This window comes from Cyprinodon variegatus, unplaced genomic scaffold (assembly GCF_000732505.1).
Source record: "Cyprinodon variegatus isolate N-32 unplaced genomic scaffold, C_variegatus-1.0 Scaffold153, whole genome shotgun sequence".
Lineage (NCBI taxonomy): Eukaryota > Metazoa > Chordata > Actinopteri > Cyprinodontiformes > Cyprinodontidae > Cyprinodon > Cyprinodon variegatus.
Window position 1 is genome coordinate 264,948 of NW_015150606.1, and position 13,250 is coordinate 278,197.

The 13,250-nt window shown below is 36.1% G+C and overlaps 1 protein-coding gene across 2 annotated transcripts in view; it reads left to right on the forward strand.

The window, feature by feature from the left end:
* Positions 1-13,250, forward strand: part of LOC107086444 (inactive dipeptidyl peptidase 10-like) — a 102,848-nt gene that overhangs the window by 25,560 nt on the left and 64,038 nt on the right. Inside the window, exon 1 of one of the 2 annotated variants that reach the window (XM_015377389.1) lies at positions 10,769-10,886. The exons of the other annotated variant lie outside the window; for it this stretch is intronic. Within the exon in view, the coding sequence (XP_015232875.1) occupies positions 10,830-10,886 (57 nt within the window). The 5' untranslated portion in view covers positions 10,769-10,829. Of the gene's footprint in view, positions 1-10,768; positions 10,887-13,250 lie in introns of those variants that run through there. 2 annotated transcript variants of the gene reach the window in all.

Sequence of the window (13,250 nt, forward strand, 5' to 3'; positions counted from 1 at the left end):
TGGTTTTCCTGAAGGGTTACTGAGTTGGAGATTAAGGAGCTTGACAGAAATGCAACAGATCTCGTGAAAACCTAGCAAAGAACAGGTAAGCGAGGTTTTGACAGTGAACAGAGACAGCTGGCTCTCTGGCCCCATCTAGTGGAGATAACTCTGACCAAAAACAGGAAGAATTCTCCAGAACATAGACGCTGTATTTACATCGAAAATAAATATTTCCAAAAAAAAAAAAAAAAAAATGTATTGTTAGAGCTAATGTTGGATCTCTTCAAAAAAAATCAAACAAAACATTAACACCAAATAGAAAATGGAGGTATATGCCTTCTGCGTTGTTAAGACATGGCTGCTAAGTGCAGTAAGAAATCAGCAAAGCAGGCACGTATGGACAGATAAAAGGAAAGAAATGCTGATGTCAGCCAGAAATTATATCCGGCATTGTATTGGTCTATCTAGTATAAATTGTTAATTGCTATTACTATTGTGGAGCTGCAGAGGTGTTGCAAGTATTTTAGTTATAAGGAATTATAAGGAAAGATTTCCTGGGGTCATCTAATAGCATCTTAACCAAAGAATTGATCCCAAAAAGGGCACCCCACAAACTTCTGTGATAGGTGGGTGAAACTGTCAATCTCCTCCTTAGAATCAAGGAAAGAAAATGGTGTTCCATTTTCTTTATATATGTGATTTTCTATCCATTTAAGCCTACAAGAACACATCACAATTAAGTAAAAAAAATTAATTTGATTAAATTACAAAAGGGCAAGTTAGATCTAAAATTAACTCTGATTTTAAATAATCTGGAAATGACCAGATTAATGATTAATGGGTCACATTAACCCAAGAATAGATTGCATTTGTTAAAAGAGTAAATGTCTTCACCATTTCTGGTTGTCCTCTTTTGCTTGTTACTTGAAATGAAAATATAAAATGGATTTTGTTGAACGGTGAATTCCACCAACATTTCAGAGGACAGGTTTTTAATTTGCTGTTGAGCAGGATATATTAGCCATGGTAGTCCTGGAAGCTTGTTTTCTTTTTGGTAACGCAGATAAATAATTTGCGTTTGGTACACCATGTATGTTTTCCCACTGCAGTCCATATTCCTGCATCTTTCTGCATGCTTGATATCCATCATCTGTGGCATGTGTTTAACTCGTAGACTGTGCACTAATGGATCTGGTTGTGGAATCCTGTTTTTTTTCTTTTGGCAGATACTCTCCTTCACTTTCTTGAATGCTGTCATCTTATAGACTCCAACAGCTCTTCAGCCTGCTGCAGCTTGATGTCAGGGTACTGCTTGGTGTTCTTAACTGGTCCATTGAGCACTTTACTGTAAACGCATCACATGACACATCACATCAAAGAGTAGGGCTTGATAGGGTAAGCAGAAAGTGGAAAGGACTTTGAAGGTGAACAAAGTCCTCTATAAAGGACAAATTACATGTGCCTGGTCTCAGGAGGATGTAGGGACATATAGCTGGGGTGAAGAGGCTGCAGGCTGTAACAGCCAAAAGAGAGATGAGGACGTTTCAAAGAAGTTTTAATACAGACATTTTAAAAAGGGATGGCAATGTTCCCCAGCAGCTATAGTGATGGAGGAAGCAGGGGTGCTCCATCCTGAAAAATTTTACCTTCACCTGGTTTCATTCTCTACAAAAAAACAAAACAAAACAAAAAAAAAAACGTCTTTAAGGAACCTTTGGCTATCCGATTATATGATTAGCAAAATAATCTGTAGTTGTAGGCCAAGTTTGGATTCTGTTTATTACGTTTTTGTTGTTATGATTGTTTTTGTGTGTCCAAAAAGTATTAGACTTATATTGAATAGGAAAATAAACATACTTAGAAAGCTTAGATTCTCCACAATTCAACCACCAAGTTCATCTTATAGATATCACAGACACCAAAACACAATTAATAAAGATATAGCTGCATGTTAAATCATAATTTTTTAAGATAAACCTTCTGATTCATGTCATGGTCTTGGTTCTGTTGTTCTTTACTTTGCTCCTTGTTTTCTAGTTTTATTGGTTTAATTCCAGTTTGTTGTAATTTCTAGATTTATGTTAGTTCTTATGTTTTTCTGTTGTTGTTGTTGTTTCTTGTTTTAATGGCGGTTGACAAGCAACTTATTGGTGTGCATTACCGCCACCTACTGGTAAGGAGTGTGGATCGGAATGCAACTTAAATAAAAAAAACAAAAACTAAATCCTTTCTATCAGTTTAGTTTTCTTAAGAAAGCTTATTAAATAACGTAAATATTCAGAAGAAGAGCAATATCCCAACATATCTGATATTTTTAACTGTAACTTATTCTTTAGAAGTCGATATTCTAATTTCCTTCTCTCCTCAGAGTATTTTGGACATAACAACAAAACATGTTCTACTGTCTGTTCTATTTCCTGATGGATGTCTTCCCATTATAAATCATGTTTTTCTGTTGTTCTCTGTTGCCCTCTTGTATGTGTTCCTTTCCCCTTGGCTCCCTCGTTGTCTCCTCTCACACCTGCTCCTTATCAGCTCGTTAGCCCTCCCTTTGTCTCTGTCAGCTATATATACTCTCCCTCTGCTCTCACTCTTGGTTGGTTCCTTGTCTTTGCTGTCTTCCCATGCTGTGGTCTACGTTCCTCATTAGTTAGATTTTTGCGTTCCTGCCTTTGTTTACTTTTTGCCTCATTAAACTGCAAGAAATCTCCTCAGCCTCTCTGCCTCTGCGTTTGGGTCCTCAAACCACAATTAACCCTGACACTTCCTACTTTGAAGAGATCCTGAAGCCATATCATCCAGTTCAATGCAGCGTTGTTTTTGTCAGCCATTTTGGATTTAGGCTTAGTTTTTGTCTTTAGAACAAATTATTTAGATTGGCAGCTGGTACAGTAGAGCATCAGCGAGACTGGCTGTCTGTATTTCTATCGTTTTCTATTCTAAATGCTAACCATATTCAGTTGTCTTTATGCAGGTCTAGTCAAAAATGGGATTAGGTTGGTTAATAGAGCAACAGCACTTTAATGAGTATTCTGTAGAGGTCATTCACCTTTATTTTAGGAATAAAAAATATTGGCTCCTAAAACACCTACATAGGCCGTTAAAGGTTAACGTCAGATCCAAATTGTGAAATCATGAACTTTTCTAAAAATTCTAGTTTTCTTCCCATAACTAAATCCTTAATGTAATGAAACCCACTTAAAAAGATTATGTGCTTAAATAGTTATTATGTTTTTTCTCTCTCAAATTCATCACAGCAAATCCCTCGGCACCCCGCAGTGTCTGCAATCCTTCTGCAAAAGACTGCAGGGTCATGCATCTTTTGAGTCAATTAACCCACTTCCTTATCAGCCATGCATTACTCGGTCAGTCTGAGATCAGAGCCCTGTGGGTTTCCATCAAGACTGCAGGTTAATTGCATTCACCTCATGCCCAGTTGTAAAACAACTTTGATTAGAAGTGAAGGCCTGTGTTTGTAATCCTGTGCATTCATTTGATATATTTTTGATTAAATCAAGAGGCTGTAAAGCTGTAAGATTCTTATTAATTAAAATGATGAAGCAATATAAGGATAAACTAAATTGTGTAGTTCTAGCACGCAAATGAAGATTGTTGCTAGAATTATGTATAATCATAAACATAGAACTTCTACTTCAAATATTATCAGACATATGATAATATTTGAAGTAAGAATGTAAGAGTTAGTATTTGGAGTGGCGGCTGGTGAGATTTGTGCCTCAGGGATGCTGGTGAGCTTCCAAATCTCCAGGAAAGGTCAGAGAAGGAGAGATAGGGATCATTTCCATGTGGTTTCTTATTGCCACTGTTGAATATTTAATGGGGAAGGGAAAAAAGTCTAACAAAACCTTTGAGGAGCTTTTCCTCCTACCTTTTTTTCTGTCTTCTTCTATCACCCTCTGTCCCTGTTACTCTGTTTACTTTCTTCTGTATGCATTTCCAAACTCCTTTACTTTTCACCCGCTTGCTTTCATTCTCCCTCTTTTCTCAATTCTACAATTCAGCCCATGTCCTTCCCAGACACATCAATGTGCCAGATTAAGGCACGTATTCAATGCACATATGTTATTTTTGCACTCCTAGTCCAGCAGGTGGTAATACTTTTTCAATGAATACTGTTTCTTTCTGTTCGGAGATCTTATAAACACTGGCTTAATTTTGGGCTGCACAAAGCAAACAGGCTTGGAAATGGATTGGTCCATTGAGGTAAGCATGGCCATTTGTTAAGACACCATCCTACTGCCCAACAGGGAGAGGTTACTACAGTAACAATATCGACGAACCCTAAACTGCGTCCTGCAAGGCGACACATCTTTACTGGTGCTTCTTCTTCAGGGATGTCTGTGAAAATAAATCATCTCTGTTTGGACCCATTCATTATCTCTGGGATCCGAGACTTTTAGTCCTTTTATCATTCTTTCATACCTCGTCTGACAACCAAACCTGACCTTGACATCAATAAATTGATGAAATGTCCGCTTCGTTATCAATTTATTCCCGTAAAACTGATTCTCCTTGATGCAATTTGCAGAACAGACTGTCTGCTATGTGAAAAGAGACTCAATGCTGCAACAAACATCAAATAAAGACAAGCGAGTCTGTGAATCAGAGCAGGGACTCAACTACATTTTCTTGCAGCAAACCAATCAATCATCTGGGTGCACAATGGGAGAATGGAGCATTTATGCTGCCTGGAGTTTGGCAAAGAGAACGTTTGGGTTTTCCAGTTTGTGTCAGAGAAAATATCTGTATGAGGGCTGAATGAAGACTTTGCAGTCGATTTGTAAATGGCTACTGAAGCAATGACACTGTAATCATTTTTTACTAAAGGAATGGTCCCTATGTGATATGGATAAATTGTAGCTGGAGATTCTGCACACAAAAAGAATATAATAAAGTAGAATTATAAAACACCCCCAAAAAGTCCAGCTGTGCTCTATAATCCTGGACTAAATGGAGCAAAATGATGAAATCGGGTCTAAACAGACATTGTATGATTGCTGAAATCAATTTAGAGCTAGCTAAATTCCTTCACACCGATGAAAGGAATTACTCGTGTTAAGTTTGGGAGATATTGTTTTGCTTATTAGTTAGCTTCCTTTTTATATGATTTTATGCATCAAAAAGGACTTTTTCCTGTTTATTTATGTGAGAAAATACCTGTTGTTCTCAGTTACTAAAGAAAACAAATAGTTTGAGAAATTATTTTTAAATCTTAAAGGAATATAAAAAGATATTTGTAATTTAAGATTGTTTTAAGGATATGGAAAGATCACTGGTAAAACCGACATTAATCTGACAGGAAAAAGAAAGCTTCTGAGTCTTCAAGATTTCCAAATTAGAGCTAAAACTACAGAATGGGAAAAGTGGAATGCCAATATTGGGTTTGTGAATTTAGCTGTCGAATTATTTACAGAGCTGACTTAGATTTGGGTGTATGCAGGTAATACATTGTTGTTTCTTTGGCCCTGCTGATGCTTTAACAGCTGTTCTTTACACGGCTGGGCCAATTCTCCGCCATCTGGGTGATGGTAACTCCAAAACAGGTTTAAATCAGAGGCAACTAGATTTCACTCAGTTTTATGACAATGTTTGGACAAATATCGAGGAGTCTTTGGCTCACAATATAGCGCTGATGTTTTTATCTGAAAGTCAATCCTCCAAGCCACGATCCAAGTCAGATACAAATCAATAACCTATCCATCATATTCCTGGGTCGTTGCAGGTTGTAATGTATGAGTTTTGTTTTTAACTATTTGAAAAATAATGAGTGTGATTTATGTGGAATGAGTTCCAGGACATAGTTGTAGATGTTTGGGAACTGAAACCCCAGACCTTTGTTCTGTGATGGCTTCTGTTTTTAAAGCATAGAAGGCTTCCTTCAGCCCTTTTTCAAACTATATAACCCTATCTAAACTCTATTATATATATGTATGTATATATATATACATATATGTGTGTGTGGGTGTGGGTGTATGTGTGACTATGTATTGGTGGTCTTGTTTTACCTAAAATGTGGAGGAAGTATCCTGCAGGGACTCACAGGGACATTTAACTGGTCCCCATATGGTAAAGTTCTGTTCTTTGAGTTGAGGTTAGGACTAAGACTAAGGAGTGAATTCAGGTTATGGGTTAAGTTGGTAATAGTTAGGTTTAGGGTAAGCAGGGGCAGATTTAGGAAATCTGGGGCCCTAGGCAAAGACAGGCAGGGGGCCCTCTGAATAGAGAACACAACAAATGAAACAGACCCATTCTACAGATAGAGAAATGTCAATAGAATAGACATCCATTATTTGCTCAAAGTTTTGTTCCTTTTCTTGTTGTTTTCCTCGCTATGTTTTGTACTCAGCTGACTTTTCATGCTGTCTCTAAAGGAATGAAAGATTTTTTCCAAGCACTAAGCTCAATTAGCTGATTGCTCCTTCCTGTGTTTCCAAAAAGGCGACGGCAAAAGTAAATAACCCAGTCCTAAGACACACTTAATATTATAAGCGTTCCGATGTTCTGATGCATTTAAGTGAAAGGAGTTTATCAAAGACATAATAATGTGCACAAATAAGGAATAGTTGCAAACCCCATGCAGAAAGAACCCAGAACATTCTTGCTACAAGGTGGCAATACTACCCACTGCGCTACTGAGCAGCCCCACTTTACGATGTATTATTTTTTTTAATTATTTAATGATTTATTTTAAAATGTATTGGTTTATAGTAACAGAGAAATTGAATANGTCTGTCTGTCTGTCTGTCTGTCTGTCTGTCTGTCTATCTATCTATCTATCTATCTATCTATCTATCTATCTGTCTGTCTGTCTGTCTGTCTGTCTGTCTGTCTGTCTGTCTGTCTGTCTATCTATCTGTCTGTCTGTCTGTCTGTCTGTCTGTCTGTCTGTCTGTCTGTCTGTCTGTCTGTCTGTCTGTCTGTCTGTCTGATTGTTATATATATATATATGTGTGTGTGTGTGTGCGGCCTTTTTTTTACCTACAATGTGGAGGAAGTATCCTGCAGGGACTCACAGGGACATTTAACTGGTCCCCATATGGTAAAGTTCTGTTCTTTGAGTTGAGGTTAGGACTAGTACTAAGGAGTGAATTCAGTTAAGGTTAGGGTTAAGTTGGTAATAGTTAGGTTTAGTGTAAGGGTCTAGGTTACACCATATAAAGTGAATGCATGTCAATGAAATGTCCCCACATGTCATGCTAAGCAAAGCTAGGTGGTTGTGTGTATTTCATGATTTACTTACAGTAGATTAATATATATTATAAATTAAGGTTTACTTTGCGATGTATTCTATCCATCCATTATCTGACACGCTTGTCCCAAGTGGGGTTACGAGGGGTGCTGTTGCCTACTTCCAGCAGTCAATGGGCAAGAGGCAGGGTACACCCTGGACACGTCACCAGTCCATTGCAGGGCAACACAGAGACACACAGGACAAACAACCATTCACTCACACCTAAGAAGAATTTAGAGAAGCAAATTAACCTGACAGTCATGTTTTTGGACTGTGGGAGGAAGCCGGAGTACCCGGAGAGAACCCACACATGCTCAGGGAGAACATGCAAACCCCATGCAGAAAGAACCCAGAACATTCTTGCTGCAAGGTGGCAATACTACCCACTGCGCCACTGAGCAGCCCCACTTTACGATGTATTATTTTTTTAATTATTTAATGATTTATTTTAAAATGTATTGGTTTATAGTAACAGAGAAATTGAATAAATATACCTATTCATATCAACATTTATTTTTGCATTTCAAGGTTCCTTTGTTCCAAAATATTTTCAAAATAATGTACAAAAAAATAAATGGCCTTAAAATACCACATATAGCTTTACAAAATAAAACACCATTACGAAATCAATAAATAAAAAAGTAGACAGATGTTATATATCAAAACTACATATATTTGTATTAAAATTAAAATGCTTCAAATCAAAATTAATAAATAGATATAAAATATATCTTTTAAATAAAATAAATCTTGAAGAAAATAAATACATGGCTAAACAAATCACAAATTAAGCAAAATATTTTTTTACTATTATATTATATATTATTATTTATCATTATTATCATTTTTTTTTGTTTTTTATGGGTTTATCTTATTCATCTGATGGGATATTTATTATGAATTTTTCGATAACATTTATGAATTAATGTTTTATTTTGAATAAAATGGTTCTCCATACAGTAAAGATAGTGATGAATGAATTAGGGATCATTTCTAACATTTTTTAATTCTAGAAACAAATGACCTTTAGATCTTAACAGGTATCCAGTGAGGACTTTCTATGAGTATCACATGTCAAGGTCATAAAAATATTTATAAATTTTAAGAGATTAAATACAGCATTTTTGCTGAGATAAAATGTTCTTTTAGTAGATATAAAATGGCTGACAAAGACATTTTAAAGAGATGAATCTAGTGCATTCTGTGGATTGTCCCATCCACCCATTTCTACTATAGAGTCATGGTAAAATATATTGAATTTAGTAATTGAAGAAATGGCAATGGAAGCCTACAACGGCTGGTATCACAAACTGAAATTAGTCATTTTCTTCTCCTTAGAATAGCATCTACTCCCATGGTGCAAAATGAGACAAACTCCCTTAGGATGGTTCCAGATTTTCTATTAACTGCTCCGTCGTCATTTGCAGACTTTTCTATTCCCCCCCTCTCTCCTTTTGTTGTCTTTATTTTTAGATGGGATTGTGGGAAGAGTCTGCGTTCCCCCTGTAGGGCTTTCTCAGAGACACCTATCTATTTGCATTGAGCCACTTGGCAGCTGTGAAGACCAGCTGGTCACTGATCTGTTCCACAGCCTCGCCTTACTGTCATCCAGTGGGATTTCAGACGGAGTCTTGGACCTCTTCCTTCTCCTCTGACATACCGAGCAATAATCTCATAATTAAGATGGTATCACAGAAGGGCTCCTGGTCCCTGAAGTGATACAGTAGAAATAGGGGTGTGACATCAGATTTAAAAATACCTAAGAGTCTCACACACTCTCTGCTGTTCCCTGTTGGAAATTGTAGTAAGCATGAGTCTAAATAAGAACCTATAAAATCACACTAAATATGGTGGAACTCGGGCTAACATAGAGAAAAACAGCAATGGCAAATAAATATAGGGCAGTTAAACAACTAAACACTCGTTTTGATCTGGTTGATGTAAATAATGAACAGTTTATCTCTGGAAAGGTGATTAAATGACAGCAAATCAACAAAAAAATAATCAGGTTTCCTTATGCAAGATTAATCTTATGCCTTTTCGGGGAAAAACACTTTGCCTTTATCCCCACATCAATAATTGTGATGCAGCAAAGCATATTTAAACCATGACACTTCCACCTCCGTGCATTCCAGTCTGTGTGTAATCAGGTTTTAACCAAAACTAGTCTCTGTCCTTATGTCTTAATAATAGATTTTTGGACTCAGCTGTCCAAAGAATGGTGTTTAAGAAGTTCTGGACTTCGTCTAGTATGTTCTCTCTGACAAGCTTTATTCTCACCGTTGTGTTATTCTGAAAGAGGAACATTTTTTCCTTTTGCACACCTCCCATGAACGTTTAGTTTGCACAGTCCTCTTACAATATATTGCAAAGAAGGATTTTTTATTTTAGCATCCTGCGCTCTGCTTTCAGAGGGAACTTGACATGTTGGCAGTTGTTTCAAACATCCTCCACTTGTATGGTGGAATGACTTATAAAAAAAAAAATTAGGTTCTAATATAAAACAATAACAGTAAAAAATGCAATGAATTTACATTTTAGCTGAATTTTTACTTAAACAATGGACATATTTTATTGAACGCTTTTGCTATTTATTTTGGTTCTGGTCAGACCAGTTAAATCTTATTAAATTTAATGAGTTTATTGGACTACATTTGCTCACTAAGGAGGTTATAGAACTTTGATTGTATTTGATGAAAGCAGGGACTAATGCAAAATCGGTAGATAGCTCAATTTTTCCACTTATGATATTTACGACTAATATCCAAGGTTGTTTGGAGGGGATGGATTGAAATAAGTTTGGCCAGGGCCCAATTTAAGCTAGTTACCCCTGTTGAAGAGTCCACTGTACCTCAGAGAAAAGGATACAATGACTGACTCAATAAAGACAACAAAAAAAGATTTATGCAGTAATACATACTTGAGTGGCCTTTAACTCGGTTGTTGGTTTTAAAAAGTAACAAAAAAAAAAAAAAAAAAAAAAAAAATACTGATGTTGGTTTTAAAGATTCCAAATTCCAATCCAAAGCTTTTAATTTGAAAACTCCAATCATATCAAATTTGCTTTTATTTATCTTAACAAACCATCAGAATCAAAAAGTTTTTTAATATGCAAACCAGATTCCTTTTATGAAAAAAAAACACACACACTATATATATATATATATATATATATATATATATATAAATATATATTAGTTTCAATCGGCACCTTTTTTTATTTTCAAACTCCCAATCCACTTAAAAACTTAGCCTATCTACTGACAAATTTTACAAGCATCATCTTTTATTTTCAGACTAACTTGATCATTTGCTGTAGATGCTTTTATTTTGAAACGCTGGCTACATCTGCTTGCTGGTTGTTAACCTTTTTAACAAGTAAAGGCCTGTTAAGCAGGAGCATTTTTTTTTAAATAGAAAAACACCCTCCAGATAACAACCCGCGGCTTTTATTTTGACGGTCTTCCCGGATGCAGCCGCTGCTGCGGATCAGCACCTTGACTCTCCGCTGCTTAATAATCGCTCCGACAGCCGCTGTGGATGTTATTATCACTGGGAGAGTATAAACACCGAGACAGAGGCAGCAGCAGGAGAAATGACGGCATCTAAAGATCCGGTCCGAAAAAAGCCCAAGGACTCTCAGCAGGATGAGGTATAGAGAAAATAGAAAAAAAATCTGCTATGTTTGATGATTATTTCTGGTATCTGTGCTGACAAAGACAGCCGCTCCAGCAGTCATCCTGGAGCCAGGTTACAGCAACAGTAGCTGATCAATTCCATTATTTATGAGCATTCTACTTCTAATTCACACCTACATGATGATGCATGTAAAAATACATGCATATACTAAATGTTAAAAAGGAAAAAAATTTAAGGAATTAACCTTTATTTAAGAAGTGAGTGGTTTCCACTTATAGTGGAGTTGTGATTTGATATTGACAGTTTTAGATCCCAGGTGAGAGCTGCAGCTGCTGCATCACACCCCAAGCCTGCTCTATCTCACAGGAATCTCTGTTGCCTGTCTGCAAGCTGCTAAGCCTTAAAGTCTGTCTGCACACAGCTATCATCATCATCCTGCTTCAAGCTGAACCAACATGAGATATGGTCCTATGCTGTCAGCAGTGTCTTCAACAGGTTCCAGATAGGGAGAAGTCTACTCTTTATGACACTTTGGCTATTAGAAAAAAATAAAAATCCCACTTTTTTTAAAGCATGAAGATGTAATTTTCTTCCTTTTTGTTGATTTACTATGCAATCATTATGGTCCTCTGTCTATTTTTTTTTCCTTTATGTGTTTTGCCCTGTTTAGAAAGACAATTTAAAGGCTAGTTTATGTGGCTTTGCATCCAATTTCAATCAGTTTTGTTGCATTTCAATATGTCTTTTAAAAGTATTTATGCTTGTGGCACATATCTTTAATTTCCCTCAATAAAAACTGAATGTCTTATGGTGTTTATAGATATTGGATGGAAGGGATAGATAAATTATTCATTCTTCTTAAAAATACTTTAGATGCTGCATAAATATTAATACTTGATGCCTACCTATTGTTGTTTAACTCTCATTTATAAACCTAGGATGTTTTCTTTCTTTTTATCTGTTCTTTTCTCCTCGATTTTAGTCGTAATTGAGTGTTTATTACCCTTTGGTTTGCCACATGGCTTTTTTTCTTAGTTTAGATCTGATCTGAGTCAACATTGGTTGAGTTTTAGGAAGATCTGTATGTTTGTGTATTTTTAGAGAAGCTGTTTACATTTTTTTGTATGTCACATAAATTTTGTGTCATTTTTTTGCTTTTTAGATTTTTTTTTATAACAGTTAAAGGTTAAAGGTCCTACACCTTGACAGGTTATAAAAGTCTTCCAATCAGTCGTGTTCTTTATGATTAAAGGTCTCCCAAAACGCTTTCTTCTTACATTCAACAATGAAAACGTGATTAAAAATGTTTCTGTATCTTTCATGCAAGGAAATGTCATTGCAGAAGAATGCCACTGAAAGCCATTGTTTTTATGCTATAACAGGTTAGGGGGCCGACAGCAGCAGCAGCTTTTATTTTGAAACTATAACTAGCAGATCCAGTTCTAGGTCCCTCGTAATGTGAGCTCCAGTTAACGGGTTTGAGTGAATAGTATAACCTAATTCTGCAGAGTGGTTTGTCATTCCCATACCTTTACGCTAAACTTTTGCAAAGAGAGCATCTGAGTAGTCTTCATTGAAGTATTTTACACAAATTAACTGCTATTAATTAAGCAAAATGGCAGAATTATTGTCAAGTTTAGTGATTGAGCTTCTGTGTCAATAGGGAATGTTTTCAAGTATAAGTGCCGCCATTTTTAATGCACTAGTTACCTCTCATTGGTGCTAGTTAATGAAATAACCTTTACCATTCCAGTTCTCCAATTTTGCATGTTTGCAACCATTGCACTCAAACCCTTAATTACACTTCATAGAGGGCTGTTTGGAGGTAGGATGGGTATTGGGATGGGGCCTCTAACCGCACCAATAGCAAAACATCAAGCATTGCCTTTTATTTTGAAGCTCTAGTTACGTTTATTCATTGGTTTCTAGTTGCAGCTTTTATTTTGAAACCAAGTGTTTCAGCTGGTCAAATTTCTCTGGCTATTACAAAACAAAAACTAAAATTAGATGATGTAAGCATTTATTGGACTTACGATAAAATGTCAGTTAGTGGTTTAATAGATCAAAATGGAGTAGAATAGAAATCGGTGTTACGGCAGCAGGAAAGGATTACAGAAAAACCGGTCACACAATTTTGATCATAGAAAAGTGCATAGAAATAACAGAATAAGTGAGAGAGTATAAAATACTGCACTGTAGAGTGTTTTTACATTATAGATACTGTGTATCTGGAGAATAAATAATCATAACAGCTGTGGACATTTTAGAGTAATCGATATGTGAAAAATAGCAGCAACACCAGAGATGTGCAAGAAATGACAGAAGCATTTTATTTAACTGATTTACACACAAACTGTGCAAAAATCAGCATGAATGT